The following is a 24,239-nucleotide window of genomic DNA, read 5'->3' on the forward strand; positions in this document are numbered from 1 at the left end:
GGGCATGGCAATCCACTCCAGTATTCTTGCCTGGAGAAGCATATGGACAGAGACACCTGGCAGGCTACGATCCATGGGGTCCCCAAGAGTCGGACATGACTGAAGCGACTTAGCATGCACACACATGTTCTTTTATAGTTCATCTCTTACGGAATTGAAAAACAAACTAGATCATTTTAAAAAGAGCTGGTGGTACCTCAGGGGTCCCGCAATCACAGTCTTCTCCCATTTCTACCAACTGGTTCCCACAGGTCGGGGTGGATATGATTTCTGTAGGCAGTGGAACATTAAAGAGGCAATTGGATAATTTATCTTCAAAGAACTTTTCAAAGCTGGCCCGGCTGCAGGAACTGAAGTCTGTAGGTACATTTTTGCTGTAAAAGTAAGGAAAGAGAAACCAATACAATCACACTGAGTAGATAGGGAGAAATATCAGATGCTGAGTGTGATGTACTCAAAACACAACTTGAAAGAACGATTGGAATCCACTCAGCAGCTGCTAAATCATCAGCTCATTTTTTTGTGCCTGAATTAGCTCACCTGGGCAAGTATAAACACCTCCAGCTTAATGAGCAAGTATGGCCACATCTCAAAGTAGAGCATCCAGGCTGCTGTTTAAAAAACTGAAAATTCTTCTGATTTATCCTGATAACCTCATTCATTCAGCCTTAGGTCATTTTGGTTGTGAAACCCTAAAGGCACTAAAATTATGTTTACTTATATGTTTAAGAATTCACTTTCCTTCAGAGGAAGTTAAATTGATAGCCTCTCTTCATTCCACAAATAAGGATGAGATTTTAAAAGGCAGTGGTGGGAGGAGAGGAGGGAAGGAATGGGGGTTTGGGATTAACAGAGGCAAACTCTCATATATAGAATGGATAAAAAAAACAAGGTCTTACTGTATGGCACAGGAAACTATATTCAATATTCTGTGACAAACCATAATGGAAAAGAATATGAAAAATAATATATATACATTCATGTGCATATACATATGTATATATATACATATATATATATGAGTCACTTTGCTGTACATAAGCATACAGCACTGTAAATCAACTGTAAATAAAAATTTAAAAAAAATTTTTAAATGCAGTGATATCTGGAAGAGATAGCATAAGATATGTAACTGGCCTGCAAGCCATATTCTATTTTGTGGAAGGGCATGGGAGACTTAACTTTAGCTTAGGTGAACTGAGAGAGGGAAATACAAGAGAAAATGAACACATCAAAGGAATTGTGGAGTTTTTCAAGATAAAATTCCAGAGCAGTTTTGCCTCAGAGATTACACACAAAGGAATGTGTAATCTCTTTTCAAAGCCTTCCTCATCTTCCTGTGAGAACATTCTTTTTTTAAAAAATTCTGTTATAGAGTATGGCTGATGCATAATGCTGTGTTAGTTTCAGGCATACAGCAAAGTGAATCAGCTCTATATGCAAGTCCATTCTTTTTAAGATTCTATTCCCATATCGGCCATTACAGAGTACTGAGTGGAGTTCCCTGTGGTCTACAGTAGGTCTTTATCAGTTATCTATTTTATATACAGTAGAGTGTATATGTCAAAAATGATCTCCCAATATATTCCCCACTTAAACTCCTGGTAACATAAGTTTGTTTTCTACATCTGTAACTTTATTTCTGTTTTATAGATAAGTTCATTTATACCCTATTTTTAGATTCCATGTATAAGTGATATCATATATTTGTCTTTGTCTGACTTCACTCAATATGACAATCTCTAGATCCCTCTATATTACTGCAAATGCCATTATTTCATTCTTTTTATGGTTAAGTAATATTTCATATGTACCACATCTTCTTTATCCATTCCTCCATCAATGGACATTTAAGGTGCTTCCATATCCTGGCTATTGTAAATAATGGTGCAATAAACATTAAGGTACATGTATGTTTCTGAATTATGGTTTTCTTCATATATATATACCCAAGAGAGGGATTGCTGGATGGTATGATAGCTCTAATTTTATTGTTTTAAGGAACCTCCATACTGTTCTCCATAGTGACTGCACCAATTTATGTTCCCACCAACAGTTGAGGAGGGTTCCCTTTTCTTCACACTCTCTTCAGCATTTACTGTTTGTAGTTATTTTTTTTAATAAATGTATTATTTTTTTATAATTGTTTTACTTATTTATTTTTGGTTGTGCTGTGTCTTCGCTGCTAGATGTGGATTTTCTCTAGTTGTGGCATGTGGGGGCTATTTTTTTTATTGCTGTGGCCGCTCTTGCTATGGAGCGCAGTCTCTAGGTGTCAGTAGCTGTGGCTTGCAGACTCTAGAGGGGTTTAGTATTTGTGGCACATGGCCTTAGTTGCTCTATAGCGTATGGGATCTTCCCAGTCCAGTGACAGAACTGCTGTTGCCTGCATTGCAAAGCAGACTTCTAGCCACTGAACCGCCAGGGAAGCCCTATTTGTAGATTCTTTGATGTTGGCCATTCTGAGCAGTGTGAGGTGACACCGCATTGTAGTTTTGATTTGCCTTTCTCTGATAATGAGTGAGTCGAGCACCTTTCCATGTGCTTTTTAGCTGTCTGTATGTCTTCTTCGGAAAAATATGTATTTAGATCTTCTGCCCATTTTTTGATTGGATTGTCTGATTTTTTTTTATATTGAGCTACATGAGCTGTTTGTATATTTTTGGAGGTTAATCCCTTGTCAGTTGTTTCATTTGCAAATATTTTTTCCCATTCTGAGGGTTGTCTTTTCATTTTATGGTTTCCTTTGCTGTGCAAAAGCTTCTAAGTTTAATTAGATCCCATTTGTTTATTTTTGTTTTTATTTTCAATCCTCTAGGAGGTGGATAGAAAAAGATCCTGCTGTGATTTATGTCAGGAGTGTTCTACCTATATTTTCCTCTAAGAGTTTTATAGTATTACACTTTACATTTAGGTCTTTAGTCCAGTTTGACTTTATTTTTGTGTATGGTGTTAGGCAGTGTTTTAATTTCCTTCTTCTATAATTAGATTTTTCTTCTAAAACTTTTCCCTTATGAGCAACCAATCTGAATTCACTGAAACTGTGGTAAATGCTAATGATCTTCTGAACCCAGATCTTGTGCAGCTAAGATGAGGATAGAGTGACATATCACCCCAACAGCAAAGAGACAATATGTTTAAACTATGTCTCAGTTAACAAAAAACATTACATGATATAGATAGTACCGTGTGATGGTATGAGGCTTCCTTAATGGCTCAGATGATAAAAAGTCTGCCTGCAATGCAGGAGACCTGGGTTTGATACCTGGGGAGGGAAGACCCCTTGGAGAAGGAAATGGCAATTCACTCCAGTATTCTTGCCTGGAGAATTCCAAGGACAGAGGAGCTTGGTGGGCTACAGTCCTTGGCATCACAAAGAGTGTGACAGTATAGGTAGATTGGTATAGACCCACATCCATGATCATGTCCTGATGCTGCTATTTAATAATTTGAAAGTTTTAACAGGTTGCTGAAGATGACAGAAAAGAGTAGCATAGCCCAGAGTGAACCCAGAACAAGAATAAGTATCATCTTCCCAGAAAGGCTCACCTTAATGATCTGTCCATCACACATTCTATAGAAGGGCACTTGCAATTGTAGTCATCATGAAACATTCCGAAGTTATGGCCCATTTCATGGGCCATGGTTCCTGCAACCTGAAGTGCATTGGGACTGTGATCCTGAGGATGAGAATAGAGAGACAGATCCTTTGGTTTGCAAACTGAATTATCATTCAGGAAATAATTACGTATTTTTACTGTAGCTAAGTGGAGTAGAGAGTCTGATTTTAGCTTCAGCCTCCTCACCTTGTCAACGTGGTCTACTGGAGAAGGAAATGACAAACCATTTGAATATTCTTGCCTTGAGAACCCCGTGAACAGTATGAAAAGGCAAAAGATGTGATGCCAGAAGATGAGGCCCCCACCTCATCTTCTGTAGGTGTCCAATATGCTACTGGGGAAGAGCAGAGAAATAGTTCCAGAAAGAGTGAAGAGGCTGGGCCAAAGCAGAAATGCATCATGCATTTGTGCAGATGCAGTTGTGCATGAATTTGGTGGTGAAAGTGAAGTCCAATGTTATAAAGAACAAAATTGCGCAGGAGCCTAGAATGTTGGGTCCATGAATCAAGATAAACTGGAAGTGGTCAAACAGATGGCAGAGTGAACATCAACATTTTAGGAATCAGTGAACTAAACTGGATGGGAATAGGTGAATTTAATTCAGATGATCATTATATCTACTACTGTGGGTGAGAATCCTTTAGACGAATGGAGTAGCTTTCACAGTCAACAAAAGATTCTGAAATACAGTACTTGGCTGCAGTCTCAAAAATGACAGAATGATCTCGGTTCATTTCCAAGGCAAACCATTCAACATCACAGTAATCCAAGCCTATGCCCCTAATGCCAAAGAAGAAGCTGAAGTCAAATGGTTCTATGAAGACCTACAAGACCTTTTAGAACTAACACCAAAAAAAGATGTCTTTTTCATCATAGGGGATTGGAATACAAAAGTAGGAAGTCAAGAGATACCTGGAGTAAGAGGCAAGTTTGGCCTGGAAGTACAAAATGAAGAAGTGTGTGTGTTTGCATGTGTGTGTGAGTTGCTCAGTCATGTCTGACTCTGCAGCCCCATGGACTGTAGCCTGCCAGGTTCCTCTGTCCAAGGGATTCTCCAAGCAAGAGTACTGGAATGGATTGCCATTTCCTTCTCCAAAACGAAGCAGAGCAAAGGCTAACAGAGTTTTGCCAAGAGAATGCCAAGAGAATACCCTCTGCCAACAACACAAGAGATGACCCTACACATGAACTTCATCAGATGGTGGAATACGAAAATCAGATTGATTGTATTCTTTGCAGACAAAGATGGAGAGGCTCTACACAGTCAGCAAAAATGGGACCTCCAGCTGACTGTGACTCAGATCATGAGCTCCTTATTGCAAAATTCAGACTTAAGTTGAAGAAAGTAGGGAAAACCATTAAGCCATTCAGATATGACCTAAATCAAATTCCTTATGATTATACAGTGGATATGACAAATAGATTCAAGGGATTAGATCTGATAGAGTGCCTGAAGAACTAATATGGACAGGGGTTCATAACATTGTACAGGAGGCAGTGATCAAAACCATCCCAAAGAAAAAGAAATGCAAGAAGCAAAATGGTTGTCTGAGGAGGCTTTACAAATAGCTGAAAAAAGAAGAAAAGTGAAAGGCAAAGGAGAAAGGGAAAGATATACTCAAATGAATGTAGAGTTCCAGAGAATAGGAAGGAAAGATAATAAAGCCTTCTTAAGTGAACAATGCAAGGAAACAGAGGAAGAACAGAGGGAAGCCTGGTGTGCTGTAGTCCTTGGGATTGCAAAGAGTCAGACACAACTGAGTGACTGAACAACAGCAATAACAAAGATAAAACAGATAAGCAGAGATGTATAATAAATCCCAGCAGCCATTAAAAAGAAAAGCCAATAAAAAGCTAATAATGGAGGTAAATGAAATTATGTTTTGAATATTCAATTCTAAAAAGGCAGAAAAAATAGAAGAGATGGTATAGGAAACATCTAGCAAGATGACAGATTTTAGTTCAACAGTATCAGTAATGTATTACATATAAATTACTTAAGCATACAATGTAAAATACAGATTAGCAGACTAGATTAAAAAAAAAACCCATGTGTATAATGTCTAGCAGAAATCTTCTTTAAATGGAAAGAAATCTATATGTTAAAAATTAAAGGAAGGAAAATGTTGTATCAAGTAAACCATCCACAAAGTATTATACTCATATTGGATAAAGTAAACTTTACAACAGGAATAATTCAGGAAAAAGAGGAACATAATATGATAAATGAATCAAATCTAAATTGACCTGAATATCTAAATAATACATGAACCCAAAAAGAAATCAAAATGAAGATTAGAGGACTCAACCTGCCTGACTTCAGGCTCTACTACAAAGCCACAGTCATCAAGACAGTATGGTACTGGCACAAAGACAGAAATATAGATCAGTGGAACAGAATAGAAAGCCCAGAGATAAATCCACTTACTTATGGACACCTTATCTTTGACAAAGGAGGCAAGAATATACAATGGAGAAAAGACAACCTCTTTAACAAGTGGTGCTGGGAAACTGGTCAACCACTTGTAAAAGAATGAAACTAGAACACCTCCTAACACCACACACAAAAATAAACTCAAAATGTTTTAAAGATCTAAATGTAAGACCAGAAACTATAAAACTCCTAGAGGAGAATATAGGCAAAACACTCTCCGACATAAATCACAGCAGGATCCTCCATGACCCACCTCCCAGAATATTAGAAATAAAAGCAAATATACACAAATGGGACCTAATTAAACTTAAAAGCTTTTGCACAACAAAGGAAACATAAGCAAGGTGAAAAGACAGCCCTCAGAATGGGAGAAAATAATGCCAAATGAAGCAACAGACAAAGGATTAATCTCAAAAGTATACAAGCAACTCCTGCTGCTCAATTCCAGAAAAATAAATGACCCAATCAAAAAATGGGCCAAAGAACTAAACAGACATTTCTCCAGAGAAGACATACAGATGGCTAACAAACACATGAAAAGATGCTCAACATCACTCATTATCAGAGAAATGCAAATCAAAACCACAATGAGGTACCATTACACGCCAGTCAGGATGGCTGCTATCCAAAAGTCTACAAGCAATAAATGCTGGAGAGGCTGTGGAGAAAAAGGAACCCTCTTACACTGTTGGTGGGAATGCAAACTAGTACAGCCACTATGGAGAACAGTGTGCAGATTCCTTAAAAACCTGGAAATAGAAGTGCCATATGACCCAGCAATCTCACTTCTGGGCATACAGACCGAGGAAATCAGATCTGAAAGAGACACGTGCACCCCAATGTTCATTGCAGCACTGTTTATAATTGCCAGGACATGGAAGCAACCTAGATGCCCATCAGCAGACGAATGGATAAGGAAGCTGTGGTACATATATACCATGGAATATTACTCAGCCATTAAAAAGAAGTCATTTGAATCAGTTCTAATGAGATGGATGAAACTGGGGCCCATTATACAGAGTGAAGTAAGTCAGAAAGATAAAGACCAATACAGTATACTAACACATATATATGGAATTTACAAAAGATGGTAACGATAATCCTATACGCAAAACAGAAAAAGAGACACAGATGTACAGAACAGACTTTGGGACTCTGTGGGAGGTGAGGGTGGGATGTTCAGAGAGAACGGCACTGAAACAAGTGTACTATCAAGGGTGAAACAGATCACCAGCCCAGGTTGGATGCATGGGACAAGTGCTCAGGACTGGTGCACTGGGAAGACCCAAAGGGATGGAGTGGGGAGGGATGTGGGAGAGGGGTTCAGGATGGGGAACACATATAAATCCATGGCTGATTCATGTCAGTGCATGGCAAAAACCACTACAATATTGTAAAGTAACTAGCCTCCAACAAATAAAAATAAATGAAAAAAAATGAAGAGTAGAAAAAATTTTGTTAATAAAAATGAAAACATACATATCCAAATATCTCAGATGCAGCTAAAGCAGTGAATAGTAAGAAATTAATAGCATTAAATTATCATATTTGAAAAGAAGAAAAGTCTCAAGTTCATGATTTAAAATTCTTCCTTACTTAACTAAAAAAAGAACAAATTAAATACAGAGAAAGCAAGAAAAGAATCAATAGTCAAGACAAGAACTGAAATCAATGAAATAGAAACCAGAAAAACCATAGGAGCATCAGTAAAGCTAAAACTGTTTCTCTGAGATCAATAAAATTGATACACCCTAGCCAAATTGATCATAGGGAAACCCTCCCCTGCTCCACACACACATAAATTGCTAATATCATGAATGGCAGAGGGGAAATCACTATAAATTCTTCATACATTAAAAAGATAGTAAGGGAATATCATCAACAAATTTGTGCCAACTTAACTGAAATGGACAACTTTCCTTGAAACACAAACTACCATGGCTTACTTAAGAAAAGATAAATAACCTGAATAGCTCTATATTTATTAAAGAATTGATTGCATGCTTAAAAACCTTGCAACAAAAAATATCAGGCTTGTATGGTTTTAGTGATGAATTGTACTGAACATTTTACTATGTTATAGTACTGATTTGGGGCTTCCCTGGTGGCTCAGTGGTAAAGAATCTACCTGCCAGTGCAGGAGATGTAAGAGATGTAGGTTTGATCCCTGGGTCAGAAACATCCCCTGGAGGAGGAAATAGCAACCTTCTCCACTATTCTTGCCTAGGAAATCCCATGGACAAAGAAGCCTGGCAGGCTATAGTCTATGGTGTGGCAAAAGAGTCAGACACAACTTAGTGACTAAACAACAGTAATACTGATTTTACTCAAATATTCCAGAAAAAAACAAACTGATTTTATTCAAATATTCCAGAAAATTGAAAATTGCACATCATTGTATATGGTTAAGTTTATACTGATATTTGCCCTAAGAGTAAAACCTGAAAAATACACATTATAGGAAAAGACAACTACAGACTAATATCCCTTCTGAATATAGATGCAAAAATTCTCATGATATGTTAACATGTTGAATTTAGTAATATATACAAGATATAATACATTATGACCATGCTGGGTTTATGGTGAATGTGCAAGATTGAGGCAATATTTCAAATTCAATCAATGTTATTTCCCACATCAACAGATTAAAGGAGAAAAACAATATTTTCTCCATAGATTCAGCACAACAGCCCTTGACAGACTTGAACTGTAGAACCAACAATTTTATCTTTAAACAAACCTTAATGATGCCCACAGAAAAATCAGGAGAGCACATTGTAGACATGTAAGCAAGGCCCACAGTTGTTCCAGAAAATGCTACTGTCCTGTGAAAAAGAAAGAAATTGATACAACTGATGATTCTAATTGGGCTTCCCAGGTGGGGCTGCTGCTGCTGCTGCTGAGTCACATCAGTCGTGTCTGACTCTTAGCGACCCCCTGGACTGCAGCCTACCAGCTTCCTCCATCCATGGGATTTTCCAGGCAAGAGCACTGGAGTGGGCTGCCATTGCCTTCTCCGCAGGTGGGGCTAGTGGTGAATAATTTGACTGCCAATACAGGATACATAAGAGACTCCGATTCCTGAATGGGAAAGATCCCCTGGAGGAGGAAATGGCAACCAACTCCTGTATTCTTGCCTGGAGAATCCCACGAACAGAGAATCCCATGAAATGGGCTATGGACCACGGGGTTGCAAAAAGCCGGACACAACTGAAACAACTTGGCAGGCACTCATGATTCTAATAATAGACATTTTTCTATAGACAAGTCCTCTAGAATGCTGATTAACAGAGAAACTCACGACACTTTTTTTTATATGATGGTTGTCATACCATCTAAATCCAGGCATCTAGATGTAATCACTGTTAATCTTTTGGCTTTATAAATATAAAATAAATTATAAATGTATATAAATATATATATTAAAGTGAAATATCTTTCATTTTAATTTATATATTCCTTATAATTTTTATATATGTTTGGTTTAATTTTCTTTTAGCACTGCTATAGCTGTAGCTGGATTTGGAATCTGGGCCCATTCTGAAAGCTTTTGTATTATTGAAGTACTTATGCAATTGAAATATCTGTCCTGTTTAAGAGATATTTTAACTACTTGCATTTGTTCACATAGATAATAAATTTGGTCTTCAGTCATTTTAGTTTCTTTTTTAAAATTTTATTCCATTTTGTTTTCCTTTCAATTTGTAATTATTCCAAATGCTTTTTTGGTTATTACTATTGTGCTATCTGTTCAAGATGGTCACTCTGGTCTGTCTCCAGAAATTTGCAAAGTATGCATTATTTTTCAAATTACCTTAGTAGATGCATTTACATAAAAAGTTGAACCTATGTTTTCCCACTTATCAACATCAAGAATGGAGAGAGTACTTTTGCATAAAAAATGAAGAAATTAGAGAACTTCCTTTCACTTTCCATTCCTTATGGAGTTATCTGTTATTTTGAAATGATACTTTGTGTCACACATGATACTCTAAAGATTTACGGCATTTGTATTGTCTTTTAAAATTATATTAGAAAATTTTTATATTCAAGTCTACATTTTTGTGGATTTAATCCTTGCTCGTAGCTCATTTATAAAAATAAAATTCTCCTTCATTATGGAGTTCACTATTTTGCTTTCTCTTTCCAGTGGAGAGAGTTCATTTGGAATCTTAGAGTCCATATTAGATTCCTACCTGATGATGCCCAAGTATAGGTGTATTTTGTTAATTTGTCAGAGAAATGGTAAGACTTTCAATTTACACATGATAGCACAGTTCTTTCCTCTACCATTATCTTTTTAGTCCTTTTATCCTGTTTATTCTTGTCTATTCAGGAAATCTACTCTTGATATTGGATTACCATGCCTTATCTGTACAATCTGTCATCCTGGTCATGATTTATATCTCTCTGCCTTAATTATTTCACAACACTAGATTCTACTACAATTTGAGCATGGTCCTGGAGCCAGTCTAGTAAAAGTTTAATTCCCACATTCTTATGTTTGTAGCTTAGTCATTAAGTTTAATTCCTATATTGCTGTTCAAATGAGGTAAGTCTTGTGCTGAGTCCCTGAGTCTGGAACTCATCTTTCCAAACTAAGAGACTGTGGGTGGCTATCCTTCAAAGATAACCCCAATGAACCAGCTTTGCAGTATTCACATCCTGCGTAGCTGCTGCTGCTGTCGTCCAGTCGCTAAGTCATATCCAACTCTTTGTGACCTTATGGACTATAGCCCACCAGGCTCCTTTATCCTTGGGATTTTCCAGGCAAGAATACTGGAGTTGGTTGCCGTTTCCTCCTCCAGGGGATCTTCCCAACCCAGGGGTCAAAACTGCATCTCCTGCATTGGCAGGCAGGTTCTTTATTGCTGAGACACCAGGGAAGCCCCCGTTATCTAAACCCTGTCTTTCTGTTCTTTTATAGACCAAATAACAATCAAAAAAGCTTCTGATGAATCATTGCTCCCGTACAGCTTCTCTCTCTTTAAAAAAAAAAGAAAAAAAGAAAAGGAGACCATATGCAACGTAAGATCCAAAAGAATATTTTTTAAACTTTTAGCACCCTATGTGTAAATCTGTAATGCTTTGAGATACCATTTGCTTTGCCAAGGCTTTGAAAGATGTCTATGCCAAATACCACAGAATGCAAAAGGGGGGAAAGTCTATACGTACGTGAGTAGCTGAGCAACATCATGGTGCTTTCTCTTCAGGAGGACATTTGTCCTCCACTTAGAAAAATTTTCTAAAGTGAGGCTTGCATTGGAAGATATATGTATCTTATCCTTGTCATTCCAGATCTCCATCCCAATTAAGACCACATAAGTATTGAGCTTTTTATAAAGCTGTTAAAAAAGAAAAAAATGGCAAAGCAACTATTCATAATGGTGCTATTATCTTTTAACATTTTCTATGTACTCCAGATTTTCAAACTTATTTACAATTACACTGTAAAACCTTATTTCCAAACATACTTGTGTAATGGAAGTCACCATCTCTTTTGGCAGATGCTAGCATTCCCGTTTGTAGGCAAGACACACACTCTTAGTTCAGGTTTATAAACTCCTTTTTTCTGTGACAAAGGGTCTATTGAAACAAATTTTTCCTGCTTGCAACCTCAAGAAATACTATAATATCCTGCTAGTAGTTCATGACTATGACTTCACTATAAATGTATTTCCTCAATTGCTATGTAACTTTCTCAGAGTCATAATTTTTCAGAATTAACAAGCTTGGCTATATTTAAAATGGATAACCAACAAGGACCTACTGTATAGCACAGAGAACTCTGTTCAGGGTTATGTAGCAGCCTGAATGGGAGAGGAGTGTGGAGGAGAATGGATACATGTATATGTATGGCTGAGTCCCTTCACTGTCCCCCTGAAACTATTACCATATTGTTCATTGGCTATACTCCAACACAAAATAAAAAGTTAAAAAAAAATCTTGCTATGGAAAATAAATAAAGTTTTAAAAAGAATTAGCAAGCTTGACTTGGTGCTGATTTGAACATCAGAAAAGGAAAAGGCTACATGGAAAAGTCCTGCATATATAAGTTACAATAAAGTAAGGGACTCTGTTATTGAAACCGGATTGAACCAAAGAATCTACAGCACACATAGGATACCTTTAGAAATAACCAGTTAAGCTTATGAGACAATACACTTACTTTAAAGATAAAAACTTATATTGCTACTATAGTTTGTAAAACTGCACAGTGTTGGTCAAAGAGTACAAACTTCCAGTTAGAAGATAAGTAAGTTCTGGGGATCTAATGTACAATACGGGGATTACAGTTAATGCTACTGTATTCTATGCTTCAAAATTGCAAAACGGGTAGATCTCTAAATGTTCTCATCACACACACACAAAAAAAAAAACCTGATGGAATCATGTGACATGATGGAGGTGTTAGCGAACCCATCAAGTTAGCAAAACTAATCATTTTGCAATATATAAGTATACCAAATCTACATATTGAATGCCTTAAATCTGTCCAATATAATATGTCAAATATATCTCAATAAAGCTGGGGAAAACCACAGTTAAGACTTTCTCTTGGGGAAACTTCCTGCTAAGAAATTTGAGAAGACATTTTTTAAAAAAGAAAACAAGAAAACTGTTGAGGTATGCAGTTATCATCAAAAAAGGGAAGTAAAAATCTAACCGGATTAAAATCTTGCTTTGATTGTTTTCCAACTTTCGTATTTCTCTCTTCCTTTTATTTCACCCACCTGACAAAACTTCAGCCCTGGTTAAAACAAACTCTCCTTTCTGTTTCTCCTCTATCAAGCTCTGATTTCAGACAGGGGAAAGCAAATGATGTTGACTGCTTTCACTCAGAAGACATGACTACTAACCTCAAGTGGTCTGAACCACCCTCCAGCAAACCTCTTGTATTTCCAAAGTCCATTCACTCTCACAGCTTTCTGCACATGCCACTCTTTCTTAAACATTCTGGCACTTTCTTTCAAGTCCTCACTTTGAGCAGATTCATTGAAAAGTACAGATGCAACCAGAAGAGAATTTCCACAAGCTCCACCCATCCACCCACACTGGTCTACACCTGTTCAACCAACCTGTACTTCCCCTTCTTCACTGTATGAATGACAGGTCTGTGAGCCCAAGGCCAACTTCCTCACTTATGCACCAGACCTGCCATCTCACCCCATATCAAAGAGATTCCTCTAGCAATTCTCCCATCTTCTTTGCATTGTCAGTGTTTAGCCTTCTGTGCAATGATTCTCATCAGCATAAAAAGGATGCCTCATTGTGGCGGGGGGAATTTCTTTTTGTGATTTTTCCTCCTTTGAGTTATGCCCCATTTCTCTGCTCTCATTTATAACAAAAACTTCCAGAAAAAACAAATCTGTATTTGCTGTTTCTAAGTTCACGTCTCTCATGGTCTCTGGACTCCCTAAAATCATGATTTTCACAGTCTGTTGCTTCATCCAGGAGATCAATAATTTCTCCTTTGTTAAAGCCAATGGCCAGTCCCTGGTCCTCAGAAGCATCTCACATCATTGATTATGTCTTTCTTTGATAGATATTTGTTTCAAGTAGCTTCCACAACCACAACTTTTCCTTTTCTTTTCTTTACTGTCTACTCCTTGGTCTCACCTCCACTCTCACCTCCTCCCCTCTTACTCATCCTCAAAGAAGTGTTTCAAGGATATATTTTTGTGTCTTTTTCCTGCTTACCTACACCCATTTCCCTGGTGATTTTACAAATATTTTCTGTAAAGATCCAGATAGAAAATATTTTAGGCTTTGAGGCCACATGGTCTTGGCTGCAATCACTTACCACCTTTGGTATTGTACCAAGAAAGCAACCACAGACAATGTAAACAAATGGGCATGGCTATGTTTGAATAAAACTTTATTTTATAAAGAGGCAACAGGCCACAGTTGGTCCTCATGGCACAGTTTGCTGACCCATCTTATGCCACCTATGTGTGCTACACATTATAGCTAATTCACACTATTGTAGAAATTAACACAGCATTGTAAAGCAATTAGAATCCAATTAAAAAATAAATTAAAAATAAATAAATAATGCCTTAAAAAAGGTATCGATTTATATCTCCACTCAGACCTTGCCCTGAATTCCAATCTTCAGGATTTCCACATAGAAGTCTTTGTACAAAAAGATACCTCAAAGTTGATGTGTCCAAAATTTCTTCTCTGAAATATTCCCATTGTTTCCCCCACCATTGCTTTACATTCTTGAAGTTGCTCAGGTCAAAACCCTTGATGTCACCTGACTTCTCTCTTTTTTTAATTCTTCTCATATCCCATCCACCTTATAAACTCAAGTCACTCTATCCAGAGATCAGAACTTCTCAGTAGGTCACCCATCACTGATTTCTCTCAAGCCACCACCATCTCAGCCTGAATTATGACACAGTTCCCCTACCTGGCCTTGTTTCTGCTCTTGTGCTCCTTCAGTTTATCTTCAACAGAACACCAAAGTCTTCTTTTAAGAACACAGATCTAAACATGTCACATCTCAGGTCAGGCTTTCTAATGTCTTCCTCACTCATTAAGAAAAACAAAATCCTAAATACCATCTGTGATCACTTATCTGTGAGATCTAAAATATAACATAAATGAACTTACTCATGAAACAGAAACAGACTCTCAGACATAGAGAACTGACCTGTAGTTGCCAAGGGGGAGAGGGTGGTGTGGGGGAATGAATTAGGAGTTTGAGATGAGCTGATGCAAGCTATGATTTATAGGATGGATAAACAACAAGCTCCTACTGTATAGCACAGGGAACTATACTCAGTGTAAACCATACATACTTTGAAATGGCTTATCCTGAGATACCATAATGAGAAAGAATATAAAAAGAATGCACATAAATGTATAACTGAATCACTTCTGTACAGCAGAAATTAATACAACATTGTAAATCAACTATGTTTTAATTTAAAAAAAAATAGCAAAGTCCTTACCCAGGCTCACTAGGGCCTTCAAGTTTTGGCCACCACTACCTTTAGATGTCATCTCCCTCTCTTGTCCCTGGCCTTCCACCTACTCCTCAAGCAAGGCAATCTAGGTTCTACACTCAGGTCATTTTTTCTTCCTAGGGTTAGATCTGTCTCTTTCCTACAAGTCTCTGCTCAAATATTACCCTATCCAAGATGACTTCCCTATTAACACAGCACCCAAGATATCTTATCGCAGGACTTCACTGGTGGTTCTCTGGTAAAGAAACCATCTTCCAATGTAGGGGAATTTGACTTTGATCCCTGATCACGGAACTAAGATCCCACATGCTGCAGGGCAACTAAGCCCTCACACCATAGCCAGAGGGCCGATGTATTGCAACTAGAGTAGTGTGCATGCCACAACGAAGAACCTGAGTGCTACAATGAAGAATTAACATAGCCAAAAAAGAAGAAAAACAAAACAAAACAAAACCACCAAGCCACACTGCATACATGTAAATCTTTCTCTTCCTTTCTCTCTCTTTTTAAAATTATTATTCTTTATAGTACATATCATCATCTTACACACTCTTTATTTGACCTGTTTGCCTCTTTGAACAAGAATGCTAACTTCCTGAAGGGAAGAATAATGCCTTGAAGAAAGAGATATTTGTCAGTTTTGTTCCCCTTTTTATTTCCATAATCTAGAAAAATACTTGGTACAAAATAAGTGCTCAGTAAACATGGCCACTTCTTGAGGTCTCTTAAGAGGAGTCAGCATACTCTCTGTGGTGAGAAAATGAAATATGACCTTGGTCACTGAGTCCACCTTCATTTCATTTCTACTGCTACAGTAATTGCAGGACCACAGGTGACTCAGCCATTTCAACTAAGTAGGCTAACTATGCGTTCAACTAACAAGGTTTGAATAGAAGGGATATAAGAATAATTTTAATGGAAATTAGATGATAAAATCATGTTTAAAGATTGAACTAACAGTTGTACAATGGAAATAGGCTTGGAAATCTAACCAATCTAAGATCAAATCTTCTCTCTATTGCTATCTAACTTTGTGATTTTAGGCAAATTATTTTGTGTTTTAGAAGCTAATTCTTTGGAACATGTATATTATCTAGGGTGAAACGGATAACCAGCTCAGGTTGGGTACATGAGACAAGTGCTCGGGCCTGGTGCACTGGGAAGACCCAGAGGGATCGGGTGGAGAGGGAGGTGGGAGGGGGGACTGGGATGGGGAATACATGTAAATCCAGGGCTGATTCATGTCAATGTATAACAAAAACTACTGTAATGATGTAAAGTAATTAGCCTCCAACTAATAAAAATTAAAAAAAAAAAAAACTAGATTTAATAATATGTTAGAGTTGTTCAAGGTTTAAATGAGATAATGTATCAAAAGCTGCTATTGTACCAGAGTTTGGCTTATCTCATTGGTTGGTTAGTTGGTTTTTCCATTTGGTTTTCCATTGGGATTTGTATGTCAGGATTTTCTTACTGGGCTTTAGAAAAACAATGACCATGAAACAAGACCACCTTCTAAATCTTGATGGACCTGTGAATAATGTGGCAAGTAGGTGACATACTTCTCTATCATGTAATATTAATATTCAATGAAGTAGCCAAAGTTATGGTCACCTTTCAAGAGACAGTCAGCCATATGCTTAGAAGTATTGGTGTTTCTTCCCTGTCTCATGAAATGACCAGTGACACCACCTAACAAATTGTTAAAACAACACTCAATATAATATATCATACCATGTTGATGTAATTGACCATCTCAAATACCGTCTTTCTTATTTCCTCTTGATTTTGACTGTACTTTTTAAACTAAAAAACAACACAGACAAAATATAGACATCAATAGAAATGAATGAAATTAGAAGGTTAAAAATAGCAATTTCACTAATTTTACTTATAATTAATGATCAATTATAAAAGCTAGCCCTTAAACATTAAAAACAAAACACTTCCTTATTTCTCTAGCTAAATGAAAGCATTTTAGAAGATGATGTTTCATCCCGTAAAGTACTAGCTCAGTGTAAAACTCTAAGGAACTATTCCTGAAGTATTTTCAGTTAAATACCATGGCTTCCTATACTGTGTAGAACTAGTGCAAGGAAGAGTCTATTCATTTAAAGAAATATGAGCAGTAAATGAATTTAGCATAATACAAAATGTCAAAACTTTATGTAATAAGCATATATATATAACTTTATATAATAAGGGGCTCAGAACTTTATATAATAAGAGAGGTAAAAAATGAATTAACTTACTCATATTATTATAACATGTTTTCCTTTGTGATAACATATATGGAATTCAGGTTTAGAACAATCAATATATTAAAATGCATTCAAAACTGTAACCAAAGCTCCATGTGTTATGTAACTAAATGAAAAGTTCTTTATAGAGTTTTCTATCAGAGTCCTTGTCTTCTTTTCTTTGTGATGAACATTTTTCCAAGTTAAGAATCTAGGCTTTCATCAGTCACACATGCTACAAATGATTTTTCTCAGTTTGTGGTCCTAATTCTTTTATAGGCTGGTATTGCCAAACGAATAGCTTTAACTTTCACTTTGGATTCTGGCTTTTAGGTCAGGCATCTGCAAACTAAGAACCCAATGTGGCCCATGACATGCTTTTGTAAATAAGGCTTTATTTTCAAATTTTTTAAAAAAAGATTAAGAATGAACATTACCAAAAAGTGCCTTTTTCAGAAAATTCTATTAGCTCTTTTAAAAATTTACCACTCCCTGATAAGCATAAACTTTAATTTACCGATGATTTAACTACTTAACATAAAACAAGTGACCAAAGAATTTAATTAGAAAATAAGTTTGGAGTTCTTGAGACAATAAGAAAGGAGTATTATAGTGCAAAAAGATCAGTTTAGGCATATTACATTAGGTACTCATTCCTTAAAAGGCAAAATCATATCAGCCTAAATGCATGTCAAATTTCTAAATTTATAAAAAAGAATAGTTCATATTCATTATTTTAAGAACATATCCATTATTTAATATCTTGCATAATAAAATTATGCAGTATAGCATTTTAAAAGACTCATTTATCTGATATAATTACCTCACCATGGTCCAGGACCAAATAATATTCTACATATTTCTTTTTTTCCCAAGCTTTCTGGTCTTTGGATCTCTGTAAAAAAAAAAAAAAGGAAACTTACTAAGGCAATGTCTCTCTCTGCAAGAATCATTCTTAAATTTGAAATGTGTAATTTAATGAGTTGGTTGGTACCTGGGAAAGAAGGAAGACAATACTGCCATTTTGACTCTAACTAACCACCAGAATCATCTTATACTAGACTCAGAATGTCAGAGGTAAAAGAGACATTGGTGATATTCTAGTCTGGGCCCTTCATTTTTACCAGAGTGTAAAGGATTGCATAACTAATTAATCAGTTCAGTCCAGTCACTCAGTCATGTCTGACTCTGTGACCCCATGGACTGCAGCATGGCAGGTTTCCCTGTCCATCACCAACTCCCAGAGCTTGCTCAAACTCATGCTCATCAAGCCAGTGACTCCATCCAACCATGTCATCCTCTGTCATTCCCTTCTCCTCCTGCCTTAAATCTTTCCCAGCATCAGGGTCTTTGCAAATGAGTCAGTTCTTCCCATCAGGTGGCCAAAGTATTGGAGCTTCAACTACAGCATCAGTCCTTCCATTGAATATTCAGGACTGATTTCCTTTAGGATGGACTGGTTGGATCTCCTTGCAGTTCAGGGGATTCTCAAGAGTCTTCTCCAACACCACAGTTCAAAAGCATCAATTCTTTGGCACTCCGCTTTCTTTATAGTCCAACTCTCACATCTGTACATGACCACTGGGAAAATCATAGCTTTGACTAGATGGACTTTTGTTGGTAAAGTAATGTCTCTGCTTTTTAATATGCTGTCTAGGTTGGTTTTTATTTCAAGGAGCAAATGTCTTTTAATTTCATGGCTGCAATCACCACCTGCAGTGATTTTGCAGCCCAAGAAAATAAAGTCTGTCACTGTTTCCAATGTTTCACCATCTATTTGCCATGAAGTGATGGGACCAGATACCATGTTGTTAGTTTTCCGAATGTTGGGTTTTAAGCCAACTTTTTCACTCTCCTCTTTCACTTTCATCAAGAGACTCTTCCTCACTTTCTGTCATAAGGGTGGTGTCATCTACATCTCTGACGTGATTGATATTTCTCCCGGCAATCTTGATTCCAGCTTGTGCTTCATCCAGCCCAGCATTTCGCATGATGTACTCTGCATATAAGTTAAATAAGCAGGATGACAACATACGGCCTTGATGTACTCCTTTTCCTATGTGGAACCAGTCTGTTGTTCCATGTCCAGTTCTAACTGTTGCTTCCTGACCCACATACAGATTTCTCAAGAGGCAATCAGGTGGTCTGGTATTCCCATCTCTTTAAGAATTTTCCACAGTTTATTGTGATACACAGTCAAAGGCTTTGGCATAGTCAATAAAGCAGAAATAGATATTTTTCTGGAACTCTCTTGCTTTTTCAATGATCCAGCTAATGTTGACAATTTGACCTCTGGTTCCTCTGCCTTTTCTAAAACCAGCTTGAACATCTAGAAGTTCATGGTTCACATACTATTGAAGCCTGGCTTGGAGAATTTTGAGCATTCCTTGACTAGCATGTGAGATAAGTGCAATTGTGCAGTAGTTTGAGCATTCTTTGGCATTGTCTTTCTTTGAGATTGGAATGAAAACTGATCTTTTCCAGTCCTGTGGCCACTGCTGAGTATTCCAAATATGCAGGCATATTGAGTGTAGCACTTTCATGGCATCATCTTTTAGGATTTGAAATAGCACAGCTGGAATTCCATCACCTCCACTAGCTTTGTTCATGGTGATGCTTCCTAAGACCCGCTTGACTTCCCATTCTAGAATGTCTGGCTCTAGGTTGGTGATCACACCATCATGATTATCTGGGTTGTGAAGATCTTTTTTGTATAGTTCTTCTCTGTATTCTTGGCACCTCTTCTTAATATCTTCTGCTTCTGTGAGGTCCATACCATTTCTGTCCTTTATTTGCCCATTTTTGCATGAAATGTTCTGGTTCCTCTGCCTTTTCTAAAATGAGGCTTCCTTTTTGGCTCATCTGGTAAAGAATCCACCTGCAATGCAGTAGACCTGGGTTCATCTCTGGGTTGGGAAGGTCCCCGGGAAAAGGGAAAAGGTACCCAGTCCAGTATTCTGGCCTGGAATATTCCATGGACTCTACAGTCCATGGGGTCGCAAAAAGTCAGACGCGACTGAATGACTTTCACTTATCACTTATATACGCACACACAATAATTAATAGAAATGCTAAAAATAAAACTAAAGTCCTCAGATTTTTTGAACAGTGGACTTTCTCCACTAGTCTGCCATGAAATAGACACGTTAACTTCAGCATTCTCTTAGAGTCCGGTTTTGTTTTGGTTTCCTTGTATTCCTATCCCAATAAGTAGCCCCTCCTTTACCAACGGTTCAAAGCCAGGAATCACCACAGCACCTAGTCTGTCCTTTGCTTCTCAAACAGAGCTGCATCTCCTCTGCACATTCCAAGCTTCCCTCATTTCAGTTTCTTTCTCTCCACAAAACAAAGCAAAAACCATGCTTCACAGTAGATTTGTTACTGACCTGAGTTCTTGAACTCTGTGTGTGTGTGTGGTATGCAGTATGCAGTATCTTAATTCTCTGACCAGGGGTTGAACCCATGCCCCTTGCCTTGGGAGCAAGGAGTCTTAACCACTGGCCACCAGGGAAGTCTTTGAACTCTTTAATCAGTAGTAATTTATAAGAGGCCAGATGAAAAATTCAGATAAGAGTTAGATGCAACAAGTAGGCAGTTACTTGTAACAGTCTGGCCTCTTAAGGCCAAAGCTAGAGATATGCATTTGATGGTAATTAGTGCAAAGTTCCTATTTAAATAAGACAGCACTGGATATGTTTATCCACGAAGGATATGTAGAAAAAGCAAAGAATGGGATGCAGGATTGAGCTACATGAGGCCTCTAATATTTAGTGGTCCAGCAGAGGTGGGATAACAGTGAGAAGATCTGAAGAGGAGTACCAAAATGAAACAGTAAGATGTCATGAGAGTGAGGATATTTGCACATGATTACCAAGGAATTGAGACAGAAAGACTAGGGACCTGTATCAAGCTTAACCAGGAGATCAACATTCATGGAAATTTATGGCTCAGAGTGATTTTCCTGGGCTTTTAGATATCATAGCACTGGTAGAACGTAGTGCTCAGTACCCAGGCTCTCAGTCGTGTCCTTTTGGTGACCTCATGGACTGCAGCCCGACAGGCTCTTCTGTCAATGGGGTTTTTCAAGCAAGAATACTGCAGTGGGTTGCCATTTTCTCCTCCAGGGGATCTTCCCAACCCAGGGATCAAACGCATGTCTCCTGCAATAACAGGTGGATTCTTTACTGCTGAACCACCTGGGAAGCCTGGTAGAATTTAAACCCACAGAAAATTGAATCCAACAGAGATTCTATTTTATTCAGACCTCTTCTGTCCAGGTCTTACGGATTCTGAGAACATGTATAAGAGATGATTGGATGTGAAGTGTATCCTGAAGGAAATGAAGGTAATGATGAAAAAGTTTTTGTGTATACATTTTAAAGTTTCCATGCTGGCTTCATGGTGACTCAGAAGGTAAAGAATCTGCCTGAAAAGTGGGAAACCCGGGTTCATTCCCTGGGTTGGACTCATCCTCTGGTACTGACTACCCACTCCAGTATTTTTGCCTGGAGAATTCCATGAGAGAAGAGCATGGAAGGCAATAGTACATAGGGTCAAATAGAGTTGGACACAATTGAGCGACTAACACTTTCCACACAAGCCATGTTCATTTTCTTGTGTGACCAGAAGCTGAATTCCAGGTATAACAGAATATTCTAAGTTGCAGATCCCATATTTATTTTGCTCACTGCCATATCCCCAAGACTTAAAGCAGTAGTTTAAGAAAGATCTGTTGGATAAATTCATTCATGGAGACAATAGGGTATTTTATCTCAAAACAATAATAATACTTTATCCCCTTGTTGTATGATGCAGCATTGTGAAAGTTGTCTGCTTCTAGGAGACCAGTATTATATCTACTCATCTTTTTAACCCTTGAACACAACAGATTGCTAATAATAGTCACTGTTGTTGTTTATTCGCTAAGTCATGTCCAACTCTTTGCGACCCCATGAACTGTAGCCCATCAGGCTCTTCTGTCCATGGGATATCCCAGGCAACAATACTGGAGTGGGTTGCCATTTCCTTCTCCAGATCCATATGTACCTATTAAATAAATCATCAATGTACAATGATGTTTCAATGTCTCTGTAACCTGCTAGTTTCAACAATGACTGTAAAGTTTCAGTCAATTGGATTTAATAGGACTGGAACCCAGAGCAACCAGGATAAGATATATAAGAACACTGAAAATAAAACATAAAAGTAGGCATACAGCCAGACTGGTAGATGGGATTGCCTTCAGGTGAATCCCAGGTGCCCAGATTGTGTCAGTCAACCCACAGGAGCTGTTAGTCTTCTGCTCTTCAGGATCGTGCTTGAAGAGTGCGTGTTCCTGTTCATCCTGGTTTGTAAGGCTTAGTGGTTCGATGAAGTACTTTTGATCTCCCTGACTGAAGTAACCCCTGAAAAACAGAAGAGTAAGCTTCCTAAAAATATTCCAGTTTTGAGTGTTAAAGACTTGTAGATTCTAAAAAGTAACTATCACCAAAGGACTCCAAACTCAGGGCAGTAGAATATAGAATAACATTACAGCTGAAGACACCCTTAGAGATCACCTAAACTTGTTTTCTCTATGAGGAAATTGGACCTGTTGGGGAGAAGTGACTACTGCAATCAGACTGCTATGTCAGAGCTGGTGCTATAAGGAAATTTTGTGACCCTCAGTCCAATGGTCTTCCAATTTCCATGCATTGTCTGCTCTAGAGGTACACTGACAATGAAAGAGACTTTGGAGTCTTATAGCAAGGGTTAAAATTCTCGGTCTATGACTTAAAGTCACATAACCTCAGTTTATCCATCTACAAAATGAGAATGATAATATCTACCAAAGAGTATAGTTGCAAAGTCTGAAGGAGATAAGATGCAAAGCACACAGTCAATGAATATTATCATTTTCTCCTCACTTCTCTCTGCTGAAATCCTGAGCTAGGATTCACTTAACCATTATTTAGGGAGCACCCATTATTCACTAGACATTGGAGCAAGGGCAAAAGGTAAAAAAGAAAAGAGTCATACTCTCTCATCTCAGGGAGCTTATATTAAAATGAGGAAGATGGAAGTGAATCAAATGATCACATTGGATCTACAAATACACAGAATTATATGATGTATATGTAATATATACAATTATAGCAGATAATTGCTAAGAAGGAAAAGTTTAAGAACATACAGTAGTAAGGAGACTGAACTAAGTGTACATGGAATTAGAAGAGTGGATGTAGAGAGATAAGTTAGACGATTTCAATATTTATCCACTTTGTTGATTTGACTGTGCCAGTCTTAGTTGTGGCATGTGAGATTTTTAGTTGTGGCCTGTGGGATCTAGTTTACTGACCGAGGATCAAACCTGGGTTAGAAACCTGCATTAGAAACAGGGAATCTGAGCCACTGGACCACCAGGGAAATTCCACTTAGGTGATTTATTGCAGTGGTCTGCATAAAGGATTATGGCAGTTGGGACTAGCATGTGGCAGCAGAGAGAGACCATAGTGAATAATATCAGGGAATATTTAGAACATATAATCAACAGGGTTCATTAAATGAATTGAAAATGTGTATTTGAAAGGCAAGAAGTCATCAAAGAACCTAGGTTTCCGGATTAGGCAAGTGGTTGGTTGACTATAACATTCACTGAGATGGAAATCACTGGAAAAATACCACATTAGGGAGAAAATCATTTGTAGTATATTAAGATTGAGATTTCCTTGAAATCTCCAGATGTGGGGAGATATAGAATTATGGAAGAGGAAATGAGAAAATCAAGTCTGGGCATCAGAAGAGATATCTTATTGTAGACAGATACATGGCAAGTCATAAACATCCAGAAAGAAATGGATGTCATAGGAATGGATAGAACACACTAGAAAAAGTTTAGAGTGAAGAGAGAAGATTTCATTCCCTCTAGGTTCTGACTCTAAAACTAGGACTCCATAACCTATATATTGAAAGCAAGCAGACAAACAAA

The 24,239-nt window shown here is 37.6% G+C and overlaps 1 protein-coding gene across 1 annotated transcript in view; it reads right to left on the reverse strand.

The window, feature by feature from the left end:
• The window catches only part of ADAM28 (ADAM metallopeptidase domain 28), a 62,085-nt gene that overhangs the window by 20,955 nt on the left and 16,891 nt on the right, over positions 1-24,239 (reverse strand). Inside the window, exons 6-12 of the mRNA XM_020900956.2 lie at positions 22,488-22,677; positions 18,096-18,167; positions 16,767-16,838; positions 11,233-11,402; positions 8,798-8,882; positions 3,550-3,680; positions 197-374 (exon numbers count right to left, since the gene is read on the reverse strand). Of these exons, the coding sequence (XP_020756615.2) occupies positions 197-374; positions 3,550-3,680; positions 8,798-8,882; positions 11,233-11,402; positions 16,767-16,838; positions 18,096-18,167; positions 22,488-22,677 (898 nt within the window). The remainder of the gene's footprint in view (positions 1-196; positions 375-3,549; positions 3,681-8,797; positions 8,883-11,232; positions 11,403-16,766; positions 16,839-18,095; positions 18,168-22,487; positions 22,678-24,239) is intronic.

Source organism: Odocoileus virginianus, chromosome 31 (genome assembly GCF_023699985.2).
Source record: "Odocoileus virginianus isolate 20LAN1187 ecotype Illinois chromosome 31, Ovbor_1.2, whole genome shotgun sequence".
NCBI lineage: Eukaryota > Metazoa > Chordata > Mammalia > Artiodactyla > Cervidae > Odocoileus > Odocoileus virginianus.